Here is a 16,200-nt window from a genome sequence, read left to right on the forward strand (position 1 = left end):
AACACAGTCAAAAACAAGCCCTTTAGAAAAAGAGAAGTTGCCATTTTCCTCCATTTATTTTGAGATTGTGCGTTTCCCCATCCTCAGGTTCTTTTGTTTTCTATGCTTAGCTCAGGAGGAGCGTGCCTGCCTAAAATGGGAAGGACAGATCAGATGTAATAACAATTAAAAAAAAGATTTAGCAATCCAAAAAGGTTTAACCAGAAGCTATTTTAGTGAGTGGTAAATCCTTATATTAGGGAGATTTACAGAGTGACGGCAGACATTTTGAAGTGCAAGCAAATTTAATACAGTGTACATTAGGAAGTCTTATGGAACGATAATAAGAATAACTTGAGTATACTTGGAGGATTACTCAAATATCTCTCTGGAGATTGCTTTATTTAGACTCCAGATTTTACAGTGGTGATCCCTGACACCAGAAAAGGGAAGAAGCAACATGACAATTTTGTTACTTGGTGTTTACAAGAAAAATAGGAGATGTTCAATTCAGTTTACTAAGGTACAAGGCATATGTATTTTTTTCAAGAAATATGGACAGTTAAAGGAATGAAACATTTTTTAAGGAAGGAAGAGGATGAACTGATTGTTGATAATATGCCTAGTAATTCATTCTTTTATAGCAGCTCTATTGGGATATAATTTACATATTGTGATGTTCACCAGTTTAAAGAATACATTCAAAGTTTAAATATATATTTACAGAGTTGTGCGCCCATCACCACCATCTAATTTTAGAACATTTTCATCATCCCCAAAGGAAATCTTGTACCCATTAGCAGTCACTACCACTTCCTCATTCCCTTTCATCCCCTGCTCCCCAGATTTAGGCAACCACTAATCTACTTTCTGTCTCTATAGATTTGTGTTTATTTTGATTAAAGACTGTCCAGCAGTGAGAAGTTTTACCTAATTGTGGTTTTGATTTATATTTCCCTAAAGTCTAATGGTGTTGAGTATCGTTTCATGTGCTTATTAACTATTCCTATATTTCCTTTGGAAAAATGTTGAAAACCCTTTGCCTATTTTTAAAATTGAGTTTTTTTTACAGTTGAGTGTGAGAGTTCTTTACACATTCTGGATAAGTCCCTTATCAGATATGTGATTTGCAAATATTTTCTCCCATTCTGTGGGTTGTCTTTTCAGTTAATAACTTATTCTTTTGACCACACCTTATTCCTGGAAACTCCATGTCTTCAATCCAGTTCGAGGCTACATCTACGGACCTGACTCGCTCTCCTTCCTCTAACTTGGGCGTCTTTACTTGCAATACTTCCTTTTTTGTGTGTGTTCAGGCAGATAGTCTAATGATCCAGTTCCACTTCTCTATACCTAGTTTTCTTTTCACTACCTAAAAGAGGTATAGAGAAAGTGATTCTGGTCAATTTGCCTGCTCTAAGTCTCGGCTTCTTTCAGAAAACGTGATCTTAAATCACAGGCATCAAACGTTCCTTTATTTGTAACAAGGAATTTATTTAATTTTCTGTTTGGGAAAGGGTTCCAGACATTTGGTTCAAAAATTTTTTTCAGAAGGCTGAGGGCCCCTTTCTCCCTTTCAAGCTTTAATTTTGAACTAAGTCATTATTTGAGTGCTTGAAACATTGTCAAGAATGCAGAATACTTGTTACCACTAGAGTAGAAATCTAATCACCAGGTGTGTGTGGTATATATAAGTTAATTCAAAGAAGATCCCTAATTAAATATGATATAATTAATTATGCTAATTATTAGAATTTATTTTAAAGTTTTAGATTCATCTGCCTCTTTTAATTTTCAATGTACATTTATCTCTCTCCTATGGCAAGATGTATTTGATTACAGGTTGCTTGGATTAAAAAAAGTACCTACACCACAATTAAGTAAGTATACTATTATCATGACATTTAGGAAAGAGTTAAATTACATATGGTTCATCTTTTTAAACAATAATATAATTCAGTCATACTCTGAGCATTTTTTAATCTCAAAACCATTGGTTAAAGATGTGCTTAATAGAGAAAGGACATAAAATTTATGTAACTAGGTGCCTGTGAACCTAGTACTAACAATTGTAATAAATGTGGTATTTATAAACTCTTCTTTGTTCCACAGCCCTCCATGTTATTACAGTTGCGTAAATATCCTTTCCCCATTTTATAGGCCATGAAATGAAAACATAGGCTGCAGTCTAAGACGTAAGAAGTATTTATCTATTTACATGTAGTAATTAAATATTAATACAGATTTCTGTCTTGATTTTAGTCTTTTTAGATATATGCGAACTTTGTCAAACTGAAAGGATTTATTGTTTTTAGGAAGAAAGCACAAGTTCCTCTTTAAACATTGAGTAATTCAACAATCATAGTATTAATAGAAAGGTCTAAATGGAGAAAGGACTAAATGATCAGGGAAAAAGGCCTGATCATTTCCTTATCTTCACAAAATTTGTAAACCAGGAAATGGGCAAATAACTGCAAGGTGCATCAGTGTGATGAGGCATGTGCTGCTATGAACGCATAGACAAGAGACATCGAACTCAAACTTGCATGGAAGAAGCATCCTCTAAATTGAGAACTTGTGGATGAGTAAGTGCTATTCAGGTGAAGTGTTCAAGCAAAGGGAGCAGTATGTGCAAAAGCCTAGAGATCAGAGACACATGGTCCAGTTAGGGCACTTGATGTAGTTCCCTATGGAACATAAAGGGGAGACAGACCATGAGTATTGGGAGGGGAGGGCTGAAAGGGAAGCCAAGAGCCTCATCACCAAACCCATTAAACTGTGTGAGGAAAAGCAATGGGTAGCCACACAGGATCTTAAGCAGAAGAGAGTAACAGGATGAGATTTGCTATTTAGAGTTATCATAATAACAACAATACAAAAACAATAATGATTGCTAATATTTATTGTATTGATAACGTGGCAGACACTATGCTAAATGTTTTATATTATACAATTTCCAATATATTTTTCAAGTAAGATTACTATAGCTAACAATAAAAGCTATATGCATTATGTTATAATTGTCAGAAAGTTTTAGTTTACTTACACAGGGCTTTGTTCCATAATTACCACTGCAAGGGTGGCTTTCTGTAAAGTGTGGAGCCCAGCTTTATAGAACATAATTTGACAGTGTAAACAAACAGGCTATTTTTCATTTTGAGAACATAGAATTATTTGGGAAAGTGGTTAAACTATAGAGTAGTTTTGAATAAATTTGAATTATGCTTAATTTAATTTATCTCCCCATAGTGCAGCTTTTGTGTGTGTGTGTGTGTGTGTGTGTGTGTGTGTGTGTGTGTGTAGATAAGTGTGGATTTGGTAGGAAGGCCTTGGAAGAATGTCACAAATGTGTGTTCTGAATTATGGAAGTATACATAAAGTTTTTGGGAAGACATAAAACTATCAAGAGGATAGCATCTTTATATTGATAGGTTTCACAAAGGCATTATTGAAATGAAGAACTATAGAAACTATCATTAAGTTACTTTGCAAGCCATAGGCTGCACATGCTCCTGGAAATGACATTAAAAATATTTAGAAACCAATAGGATACAAACACTAATCACAAAAGACTCAGGTCACAGAGGTGGAAGTTTCCTTCTGGTTCCTTGGTGCTAGAGATATACAGGTGTGCTAAGACCACAGATACTAGAACAGCTGGGAGACCTCAGGGGCCATAGTATGTTGGCTGTTTATCAAGGAATATGGAACTATTTCAATATTTTATTACCAATCACTATGACCACACCAATAGGTATTGGCTTAATATTAAGTTTATGTGTTTTTATTTTTAGTATGAATAGGAAAAGTTATATAAAGATGGTAAGATGGTAAGCACCTGTATAAGGTACAGGAAAAATATGCTCATTGCATTTGAAAAAAATGTAAATTTAACATCCCTCAAATAGATATATGTTCCAAAGAAAATGAATCAGAACCCCAAAACAGAACATAAGCAGAGCCCAACTTCTAAAAAGTATAACATTCATCATAATGGAGACAGATTGCACTCAACAATGGAAGAATCATAATTTTGGCTCTTCACTAAATAAGGACCTAAAAGCTGTCAGAATGAATTCTCATTTTCAAATGTTTGTTGAACTCTTAGAATGCACAAGAGCATCGAGAGCAAAAATAACATTCTCCTGTAGTAAGGACATCTTCCTTCTCAAAGCGTATGGCAGGAGGTGATAGAGTAGAAATCGGAAAGAGGATTTGTCAGGTCTTCCACTTGCTGCTGGAAGATCTCTGACAAGTTAATGCATCAGTTAAAATACTGGTTTAACTGCTTTAATAGAGATAAAAAATAACAGTGGCTTACATAAAACATATTACTTTATTTTTCTCTCACATAAAAACAGAACTAGTAGGCAGTCCAAGCTGGTAGGCAGCTTCAGTGGTCATCTTGGGTTTTGTTATGCCATAAGGTATGGTATAATCTGCATTGTGGAAGCTGACTCAGCACCACATCTATGTCCCTGCCTGCTGGGAATGGGGAAAATATAGGGCAGTGAAAGGCACTCTTATAAAAGGCATGACCTACAAATTACACACATCAGTTCTAGTTACATTCCATTGACTGTGATTGAATCACTTGGCCATATCTAACTGCAAGGGAGGCTGAAAATCGTAGCCTCTAGTTGGCCAGCCATGTACTCAGCAAAAAACAATGGAGCTTTTAGAATAAAAGGGAGAAGGAAAAAATGGACATTGGGGAAAATTAGCAGACCCTGCTACATTTAACTCCCTTGAATGTCGGTTTCACTTTTGTGAAATGTGGAGGATTGTATTAAATGATCAGTGTGTAGAAAACACCTAGCCAAATGCCTGACACATGTTAAGTGCTCGATACTAATTATTTCCTCTTCTCCTTCGATACTAATTGTTTCCTCTTCTCCTTGTCTTCATGCCATGGTGGCCCTGGTAGTGCTCATAGGATTCTTGTTTATAGAGAACCCAGCTAGGTAACAATACAGACCTGGTATAAGGAAGGGACATATGGTGCCAGTCCAGTTACTGCTCTTGATTCTGTTCCACGTCATTGAATATATGTTCACAAGCTTTACTATTGAATAGTATCTTCTTTGAGACCCTTGACCTTTGTATTTTGATGAAATGAGTTTGGTGACCTAAAGGAAGCATCTCTAGGAAATGTGAAGGATGCTTTGGACTCTAAGCTCTGAGCAAGAGCCTAGTACAAACCTACACTGCCAGACCTTCTGCTATTACTCTTCCATAGTCTGTTTCCCTAAAATATATCCCAAGGAGTTAAGCTCTACTGGGAGCCATCATCCTTTCTCCTCTATCCAGATCTAGGTGCTGGGTTCCTGAGAGCCTTTCTTTGTAGTTATTTCTCCACTCTTCCCAGCAGTCTCAACATATCAATCTTAAGATATCTCCATCTCTCATTACCTAAGGAGAAGTACTGCTCCCTTTCTAATCATATTTCCCTTATTTTTATAGTATTTAGTCTCCAAGATGGCCCACAATAATCCTTACCTCATGGTATTCACTTTCTTGTGAAGTCTTCTGTTACACGGAGTCAGAGTTGATTTCTGTGATCCACAGATTATGGTGGCAGTAATGGTGTGTGACATCAAGTCTAGGTCATAAAGGCCACTGAAACTTTTGCTTTGCTCCTTTTGGCACCCTTGCTCTGAAGGACATGAGCCACCATGCCATACGATACAGAGAAACCATTTGGGAAAAGCCCATGTGCCAACAACTGCCAGCAACAATTTGCCACTCGTGTGAGTGAGCCCACTTGGGAACAGATATTCCATTCTCAGTCAAGTCTTCAGATGACTGTTGCCCCCAGCGACATCTGAACCACCAAACCAAGTGATTTGTGAATTTATGATCTATATTTACTATAAAAGACAACAAATGTGTACTGTTGCTTTAAACCATTGTGTTTTGGGGTGATTTGTTACACAGCAATAGATAACTAGTATAATATTAATCTTTAATTTTTTTGAATTTGCCATGAATTTCTTTTTTCAAATCTTCTTCCACTGTATTTGTTGTGCATTTTCCTGGGTGAATCATTATGATTCTACAGTCCGGGTGAATGGAGTGCAAAGAAGTTCTCAACTGACAGATGATAAACACTGACGCATAGCAATCAGCTGTTAATAGTATTAAATTTCTTTAGTTTAGAAATTATTGCCTTTTAAAATATAAATTAGTGTGGATTCAAATTTATTCATATGATTTTCTTCTTTAATTCGTCCAAGTTTGCTTTCATAAATAGGAGGGAAGTACTCATGATCCACATCCTGCCTCATCTATGAGAAACAGCTACTGGTATGTCATTAATATTTGTGGGGATAAAAAGTTTATTTCCATGTTTTACTTCTTCACATTCCTTCCCCCCCAACCTCAGTATATACCTGGGAGTGTAACACTTGTGCAAGTTATATATGCCACGAAAAATAGATTATAGATAGATAGATACATGATTGAGAACCTATTCTTGGAACTAATGGATTAAATTTCACATACAAAATGTACTTTCTCCTGTATCCTCTCCATTTTCCCCATCCATAGTGACTGTCATTATGTATGGACAGCATGTATATAAGATCACTAAACCAGACTGTGGGTTGCTTAACCCAGGCATCCTAGTAATATTATAAGCATTAGTTATACAGTTGAATTGACCATGTGATATACATATTAATTACTAATGAAGCCAAATAATCAGCTTGGTCATTATAGTTTCACACACAGATTCTGATTTCACCGACAGTTGCCTATATCCAACCATCTGAAAATTCTTTTTTTAATCACTTTTCTTCCCAACTCTTTCTTTATTCTCCCCAAAATTATTATTTCTTTTTTCAAATTTCCTTCTAGCTGTATCCTTCTGGAATTCTAATGAAATGATAATATTGAGACCACTGAAGTTAAATTTTTAAACTTAATCATGAAAATGTGCATGTCTTTGCTACTAAAATCAGCTCTAATCACTTCACATTTAGAAAATCTCTACAATGACTATTTTTTTTTGCTTTCCAACTCACAAACATAGATCTACACTTAGATTTAAAAGCCTTATATTTGCATTTCTTTAATATTTCACAACACACATTTAAAAAAAGCGATTTTTGAAGTAACTTAATGTCTATCCTCCATCTTTTGCTTTTCTTAAGTTTTGGCAAAATAGTGATACAACGGCTGGGCATTTTTAAAATTGACCTTTTAGTCATTCAGGGTGTGTCTGTCAGCCTGGACTTCTACCCACATAGGGGGAGAGTAGAAAGTGAAGTTGCCTCCTCACTCCCCATTGGTCTCTAGGAGGGGTAAGCCATGTTGTTAAGTTCACTTGTTTACAGATATTTAACTACTTTGTCAATATTTGAAGATGGTGGATATTTAAAATGTTGGTGTATAATCAGACAACTGAATTATGTTAGAACACCCTTGGCAACAGCAACAGATTACTGCATTTACTGCACTGTTGTTTAACGTGCGCGCGTGCGCATGTGTTTTTCCTACTTTATGTTAGCTCTTTATAAGCAGGGGACTACATTCTGGCTGCTATAACAAAATAGCACAGACTGGGTGACTTATAAACAAACGTATTTCTCACAGTTCTGGAAAGTGGAAATCTGAGATCAGGGTGCCAGTATGGTCTGGCTCTGGTTCACAGAGATCTCATTGTGTCCTCACATAGCGCGAGGGGCTAGGGACCTCTGGAGTGTCTTTATAAGGCACTAATCCCATTCATGAGGGCACCACACTTGTGATTTAAGCACTTCCCAAAGCCCCCACTTCCTATGTTAGGATTTCACTATATAAATTTTGGGGGGACACAAGCATTCAAACCATGTTAGGGGCCTTAGGCTATATTTTAATTTCTCCTTTGAAATGAGCAGGCCTAGTTGTTATTAGTAGACCTGATCATCACATTGGTTAAGGCAACCAGAAGCAGGCAACAGAGCACAGAACAAAATGTTTCTGGTCTACCCACTCCTTTTCTAATATAATACCAAATCTGATGAACAGAATTCCAGGAGCACCTGAGATCTTGAGGCGCCTGCCCTTCATGCTGGAGTGATTCAAAGCTGTGTATGGGAACAGATTATTCTGTTCAAATTATGTCACCTGACCCTCCCCCTGAATAACAGCCCTGACTTTCCTTCCCTATTCTCAATAGTCCATTGAATCCACAAGATAAGAAATGTCATTGCATAAGCAGGAACTTAAACCATATTGCTAATCACTAGGGGAACTGTTGGGCTGTTTATCAAAAGGATCAGCACATTTTCCAAGGTTAAACATAGGAGTCAATGATTACACATACTTCCCAGCCTTTTCTCCATTCTTTGGCTTATTCCTATAAAAAGCAAAATATCTACTGATTACCATAATTTAATTTTAAACAGGTTCATCACTTCAAAAACAAATCCATTCCCATTGGTAGTCACTCCCCATTCCCGCTTCTCCTGAGCCCCTGCACCCAACTAATCTATTTTTCATGTCTAGAGATTTGCTTATTTTGGACATTTCATATAAATGGGATTATACAATGTGTGGCCTTCCACTTAGAACAATGTTCACGGTTCACCCATGTAGCGTATGTCAGTATTTCATTCTTTTTATGGCTGAATAAGATTTCATTGTATGGATATACCACATTTTGTTTATCCATTCATCAATTAAAGGATAACAGTTTGTTTCCACTTTTTGGCTGTTATGAATAACACTAGTATGAACACTGATGTACAACTTTTTGTGTGGACGTATGTTTTCATTTCGCTTCATTATATAACTAGGAGTGGAATTGCTGGATCATATAGTAACTCTATGTATAATTTTCTGAGAAACTGCCAAATTGTTTTACAAACTATCTGCACCATTTTAAAATTCCACAAGTAATGTATAAGGCTTTTAATTTCTCTACATTTTCACTATCACTCACTATTTTCTGTCTTTTTTATTATAGCCATCCTCGTGGGTGTGAAGTATACCTCACTATGGGGTTTTGATGTGCATTTTCCTAGTAACTAATGATGCTCAGTATTTTTTCATGTGCTTATTGACTGTATATCTTCTTTGGAAAAATGTCAATTTAAATTATTTGTTCATTTAAAAAATTGGGTTGTCTTTTTTATTATTGAATTATAAGATTTCTTTATATTTTCTTTATATATTTCAAAGTCCCTTATCAGATATGATTTTAAAATATAGTCTCTCATTCTTCAGTTTGTCTTTTCACTTTATGGTGTCCTTTGAAGCCCAAAGTTTTCAGTTCTAATAATGTCCAATTTATTTATGTTTTCTTTTGTCATGTGTATTTTTGGTGTCACATTATGAAATCATTGCCTACTCCGTGGCCACTGAGATTTCTGCCTCTAATTTCTTCTAAGGATCTAATAGTTTTAGCTTACTTTTGATGTATTTTGTGTTATTTTTTTTGTATTTGTTCTGAGGTAGGGGTCTAGCTTCATTCTTTTATACGCAGATATCTAGTTGTCCCGACACCATTTGTTGAAAAGATTACTCTTTCCCCTGTTGAATTGCCTTGGCATCCACCCCCGTCAGGGCCAATTGACCATAAACATATGAATTAATTTTTGGACTCTCAATTCTATTCCACTGACCTATATGTTTATCTTTATGCCTGTATAACACAGTATTGATGACTGTAGCTTTGTAGTAAGTTTTGAAATTGGGAAGTATGAGTCCCCCAACTCTGTTCTTTTTCAAGATTGCTTTTCATATTAGGTTTATACAGAAATGATTAATGAGTGAATAAATGGACAAACATTTGTATTTTTTAAAGTTTTATTTTTTGGGGAGGGGAGGAAGTTGGGAATTTTATTATCTTTAAAGGGATGTGACTAAGAGATGGTAGTATAAATATATCTTCAAAAAACATGCCAGGATTGATCCTATTTTATAAAGATGGCTTAGATGGCTAGGTTTCTGCTCCCTGGGCTGCATTACAGAATCTGTTTCTGAATTCTCTGTAATTGTCACCATTCTGGGAGCGTAGCAGGTGTTCAATAAATATGTATTGATTAAATGCCATGTTCTTTTTGTTTTGTTTTAATGTATTAGTTGTCTTGTTGCTACTCTTTGGTTGATAGTTGCTGAATTTTCTGTTTTTCTAGCCTATTCAATAGCTCTGCAAGTTGGTTTAGAATCCTATTTTCCTAAACTTCTGCCAAATTTCTGCACACCACCAAAATATGCCGACAGATGATTTTCCAGAATGAAATCATTACTAATTCTTTTCAGATGGAGTATCAAGCAATCGGATTTGCCTCTATCTCTTTCCCACTCTAATCTCTTTGCTATCACTTGTAAAGCCTTGCCTTCTCTTAGACTCCAAGGGCAGAAAACAACTCCCATTTCTAAGGCTGGTGACATCCTGTTATGTGTTTCCTGAAATATCATTTTCTCCAGTAAGACTTTCCAGACTGAGATAGAGTGGACACTGATTCTCATAGTGAATATACAGTTTTGCATAGTCCACCACTTGCACACAAACTGAAAGGGGAGAAAGAAAAATCTTTCATGTATGTTAAAGGTTTGAATCTTCACATCTTTGTTTATATCTGTCTGTTCCCAATTTGGAATGTCAGACATAACCTGTCCTCTGTGTACCTTTTTTTTTTCTTGTTGACCTAAACCTATTAAAATGCTTTCTTGCTTTAGAATCCAATTTTAATAATTTCCTGACCTCCCTTCAGGCTCCTGTTATGCTAACTCTGTTGGGCACACAATGGGTGCTGTCTTCTGTTTCAGAACACCAGGTACAGAATGGCTAAAGGTAAGAGTTCTGTGTACGTGCTTAATACACAGAGCAAGATACCCCAAAAAGCAGCAATGAAATCTAAGTCAATCCCATATCTAGTTAGTTCTGGGGGAACAAGTTCCCAATAGGGTAGTCGCAGAAGTTGAAAAGATAGACAGTTGTTTTACCTTCTCCTAGGTTGATTCACTTAAAAGGTTGGAGTGACCTAGGCAAAGGGCTACTTACTGCTGGGATGCTGCCTGTCACAACCCCCATGGCAAATTCGAAGCCCTGGTTAGGGTCAGGAGAGCAGGCTCATAATACTGGCTTCTCTACTGAGAAAACTTAGGAACTTGTTTTCCATTAACTAATTAAGTCAGTAAATACTAATTAGCTCTAACTATGTGCCAGGCACGGTACTAGGGCATGTAACTATAATAGCTAACAAGGCAAGGTCTTTTCATTCATGAATTTACATGCCATCAGAAGAGTGGAGAAAGTCTTATACCATGACCTACGGCTATTTCCCCATCTCTGACACGGTGAGATAGTTCCCAGGTTCAATTTGAACTTCAGGGCCTGCTCATTTAGCATTTGATCAAAGCTCAGAATACAGGAAAAGCTGCCCGATACTATGTAGTCGGTATGTGGTTGTTGATGTGACTATTCTGGCTTTCCTATACAAGTAAGGTACATCTCACAGTTGGGTAGAGATGTTTTCAATATTCCACCCGACCTCGGAAAGCAGCACGCCCCCTCTCTACTATGCCTGACGTACGGTTACAGCAGCACCTATTTTCAAAAGGCCCGAGGTCCTTAGGCACTTGGTATTTCCAAAGGCTGTTTGAAAGGCTTCCGTTCGCCCAATATATTTGCTAGTCGACACGGGTTAGTTAGGGGTACAGATAACTTGGTTTCGGTTTAGCAGGGCAGCAAAGTGCTGGGGACGACTGATGGCGTCACATCACCGTAACATTTGAATCCAAGGAGCTGACTAAAAAGACGGCAGCGGCGAATGCAAGCAGGGATGGTGGGTCCTGCAGGTTTGAAGGCAGGGCTCCGTCCTTTATACGGTGCCCGGAGCTTCCTGCGAAATGCAAGCTTTCAAAGCCTCCTAACTTGCCCGAAGCAGCGTCTTTCCCGTCACAATCCCCAGAGCACAGCAGCGCAGCGTCGACACCTGTGGCTAAAGAAGGGGAAGCCGCCACTAGAGTCACGCAGGAGGGGGCTGCCAGGAATCCTTTGACTGCGCAGGCGCCCGAGCCTCGGCGCGCTCCAGCCTGGGCCTCGCCCGCGCGCGCCGCCGCCAGAGCCGCGGGCCACGCCCATGACGTCCACCGAACGGGGCGGGGCGAGCCCGCACAATTGAATGGGAGCCGGGACGAGTTGCACATTCCAGCGGGCCCACGTGACGCGGGCGCACCGCCTGAGGTAAACAACCGCGGCCCCGCCTCCCGGCCTTTCCGCGCGCCCTGTTCTGCTCCTAGCCGGCGGGACGCGCTCCAGCGGGGCGGGCGGCTTCCTCCGAGAGTCCCCAGCGGCCGCCACGGGCCGGAGCAGCGGCAGCGGGCGCGGCGTCCCGGGTCTGCGAGCAGAGTGCACCGACAGGGGTCGAGCGCGCGTCCCCTCCCCGCCCCCACCGCGCGCTGTGGCGCAGCAGGAATTTGGCGGGGACCCGGGCGCTATTTGCGGCTCTTGACGCGCGGCCGGCTGGCGGCCCTTGGGTCATTTTTATTCTAGGGGCACTGGGTCATCGCGCTCGGCCGGCCCCCTCCCCCGGGCCCGGAGGGTGTGTCCCCCTCACCGGGGCTCGCCGCGCCTATAAGGGGCCGAGCGGCGGGCAAGGACATGCAGCTCTACAGCAGCGTCTGCACCCACTACCCAGCCGGGGGACCGGGACCCACGGCCGCAGCCCCCGCTCCGCCCGCCACCACCGCTGCCACCCCTTTCAAGGTCTCTCTGCAGACCCCGGGACCCGCCAGCGGCGCACCGGAGCCCGAGACCGGTGAGTGCCAGCCCGCCGCGGCCGCCGAGCCCCGGGAAGCCGCAGCCGCCCCCGCCGCCAAGATGCCTGCTTTCTCTTGCTTCGAGATGGTGTCTGGGGCCGCCGCGCCCGCTTCCGCCGCCGCTGGCCCCCCGGGCGGCTCCTGCAAGCCTCCGCTGCCGCAACACTACAAGTCCACGGCGCAGATCACCGTGCGGGCCCTGGGCGCCGACCGGCTCGTGCTGCACGGGCCGGATCCAGGCGTCGCGGCGCCAGCCGCCCAGCGTGGACGCTGCCTCCTGCTGGCCCCCGCGCCCGGCGCCCCTGTCCCACCGCGGCGGGGCTCCTCGGCCTGGCTCCTGGAGGAGCTGCTGAGGCCCGACTGCCCCGAGACAGCGGGCAAGGACGCGGCCCGGGAGGGGCCTGATCGAAGCTTCCGATTGAGCGAGCACCGCCAGGCCCTGGCCGCAGCCAAGCACCGGGGTCCCGTACCGCCCCCTGGGAGCCCGGAGCCCAGCCCAGGCCCGTGGGGTGAGGAGCACCCGGCGGAGAGGAGCCTCCGGGTCTGGGAGAGAGCCAGCGACCGCAGCGATCCGCCCGGCGCGGACGAGGGGCGGCGGCCCGGCCCGGAGGCCGAGGCAGCCGCGGCCCGAAGCTGCGAGGCCGCGCAGAACGGCGCAGCCGAGGCGGCGATCGTCTCCAGGTCGGATGGTAGAGACGAGAAACTGGCCCTGTACTTGGCGGAGGTGGAGCGGCAGGACAAGTACCTGCGACAGAGGAATAAGTACCGATTTCACATCATTCCCGATGGCAACTGCCTCTACCGAGCGGTGAGCAAGACGGTGTACGGGGACCAGAGCCTGCACCGGGAACTGAGGGAACAGACGGTGCACTACATCGCGGATCATCTCGACCACTTTAGCCCCCTGATTGAGGGCGACGTGGGGGAGTTTATCATCGCTGCTGCTCAGGACGGGGCATGGGCAGGGTACCCGGAATTGCTGGCCATGGGGCAGATGCTGAATGTGAATATACACTTAACGACAGGAGGGAGGTTGGAGAGCCCCACGGTGTCTACCATGATTCACTATTTGGGCCCAGAGGATTCCTTAAGGCCTAGTATTTGGCTCAGTTGGCTCAGCAATGGACATTATGATGCAGTGTTCGATCACTCCTATCCTAATCCAGAGTATGACAATTGGTGCAAACAGACTCAAGTGCAAAGAAAACGGGATGAAGAACTTGCCAAATCCATGGCCATATCTCTCTCCAAAATGTATATTGAACAAAATGCATGCTCCTGAAGTGTCTGAAAACTTACACCCTGGGAAAAGTGCATACATAGTTTGTGTTTGGAGAATTATATGAACTCTAATCAGGGTAATAGCACTTTTAAACTTCTGGTAGATTTACAGTAGGTGTAATGCCTTAATCCTTTTTTTTTTTAATGTTTTTCTCCTCAGAGCTGAAGGTTGCTGGGCACCTAAATGATGTTTCATGATAGCTTTGGGTGATCCTACTGTTATTTATAATTTGCTGTATAAAGTTAGCACTACTTAATTTGCAAGCTAATTTCTCACAGTGAAAATTTGTTCATTCCTGATAATCTATTTTCTATAAAAATGTATTTTTGCACAACATGAAAAAAATTGGTGTAACTTTATGACGTGTCCCATTTTGACAAATGGCTTTTAGGCATAAACCAGAGAAGTGCTTTATATGAAGTTTATTATTTTGAACAGAATTTGTGAATTAGTAGTTATTTTGTGTTGTTGAATTTGAATTTTACAATTAGATAATTATTTCAAATGGACATTGATGCATTCATGTTACCAGATGATTGGCCCATTCCATTTTGATGAAATAGATTTGTTGTTTTGGAAATCATTATTTTTCTAGAAATGGTCAACCTTTTGAAGAGAAATACTTATGGGAAGATTGTGGGAAGAATTTTCTTTAAGGGATAGTACCAGCTGTTACTTGAATGCGAGTCTGATATTTGCTGATGGCAGAGTGATTATTCCGTCCTCTGGTTGATGTTTAGAGTAGATTGGTGCTCAGTTGTTTTTATTTATATTTGTCATTTTGTTATAAAAGAATTTTAACATGGTATAAAACTTTGTGATAAGATAAGCCTCCTGCTTTATATATACCTTCTTGGATTCAACTAAGAGTTTTGAAAACTAATAGGATCAATGGCTTGAACCAAACTTGGCAGTTATTGTATAGCAGGAGAATACTGTCTTTATTCCTTTTAAATTCTTTCAAAAGGCAAAATAGGATTGCCCTGTATTATGTATAAATAAAAATGTGTGTAAAGAGCTTGTATGGTTTGCTGGGTCAGTGTTCCCAACCTAAAATCTATCTCATTTCCACTTTAACTACTTTTAGTCATATTTATTAAGTAATGCAGTTTGTACTTTTTTATTTTGTAACATTTTGTGATTTTTTGGTACAATACTGTATTTGTACAATAGAACAATTCTCAGCTGATGGAATGAATGAATAAAATGCATAATTTTACTTCTACAATGTCTTTGGCTAAAGTGGTTTTTAAACTGAAAAGTGACGTCTGTAGGAAACTTTCTTACATATACACGATTTTTTTCATGTGTGAAGATGTCAGAATTATGAGAGGTTTTTTTACGTTCTCACATGAACAGGATAGAATAATCATTAGTAATTTCAAAGAATAAGGCTAACAATTTAAAGGTGGAGTAATTCAAGAAATTGCTCTCATTTCTAATTATAATTCCTATCTAAAACTACAGATGTATCGACTAATGAACAGTGAAGTGCAAGTGTTGTTAACCAGCACAATGTCTAATTAAATATCATAGTTTGTGTTCCACTCACTCTATAGATTTTAATGTTTTAAAGAGAAATAAAAGCAGTGCCCTAATTATCTAGCCTGGCCTTTTGAAACCATGGGAATCAATAATTTTAAGATGTGTTCCCACATTTAGTTGAGAAATCCACCTGTATGCATAGTGCTGGGTATGTTTATTGAAGGAAAAGAAAATAGTTTGAAGTTTTACTTTTTAGTTGTTTAGATGTCATGGTTATATACACAAATGAGCTTGAGTCCATTGCTTAACCACATTTTGGAAGGATGCCATTGGTCGTCAAGAAAAGACAATTTGTCAAAGGTGTAAATGTTAACTAGGCATGCATCTCCAGTTTCGTAGGTAAGATAAAATTTGCTTCATCGCTTCACGAGTTATGTAAGTTGGTAAGAAATTTTATTTGAATCACCTGGCTAATTGTGGTTCTTCCCACCCTTCTCCATTTTATTTAGAGCTGTATAACATTTGGGGATGCTTAAAATGTACACAAGTCAATAAACTCATCAGGTATAAGTTCATAAAAAGCATTCCATAAGCCCATTACTGTTTTTAATAGGTTCTTCAGTGTCTTTTTTTCAATTTCAAATTAGGATTCCAAGTCCTTGATTTAGATTCTCAAGGTAATGTTTTTAAATTAAATGGAT

The 16,200-nt window shown here is 40.4% G+C and overlaps 1 protein-coding gene across 1 annotated transcript; it reads left to right on the forward strand.

The window, feature by feature from the left end:
- The first annotated feature begins 12,204 nt into the window (after window positions 1–12,204).
- On the forward strand, window positions 12,205–15,233 carry OTUD1 (OTU deubiquitinase 1). The gene has a single exon (XM_033100810.1). It carries the CDS (start codon window positions 12,575–12,577, stop codon window positions 14,012–14,014), a length of 1,440 nt encoding a protein of 479 aa, XP_032956701.1. The 5' UTR covers window positions 12,205–12,574; the 3' UTR covers window positions 14,015–15,233.
- The last annotated feature ends 967 nt before the right edge of the window (window positions 15,234–16,200 follow it).

This window comes from Rhinolophus ferrumequinum, assembly GCF_004115265.2.
Source record: "Rhinolophus ferrumequinum isolate MPI-CBG mRhiFer1 chromosome 5 unlocalized genomic scaffold, mRhiFer1_v1.p scaffold_110_arrow_ctg1, whole genome shotgun sequence".
Lineage (NCBI taxonomy): Eukaryota > Metazoa > Chordata > Mammalia > Chiroptera > Rhinolophidae > Rhinolophus > Rhinolophus ferrumequinum.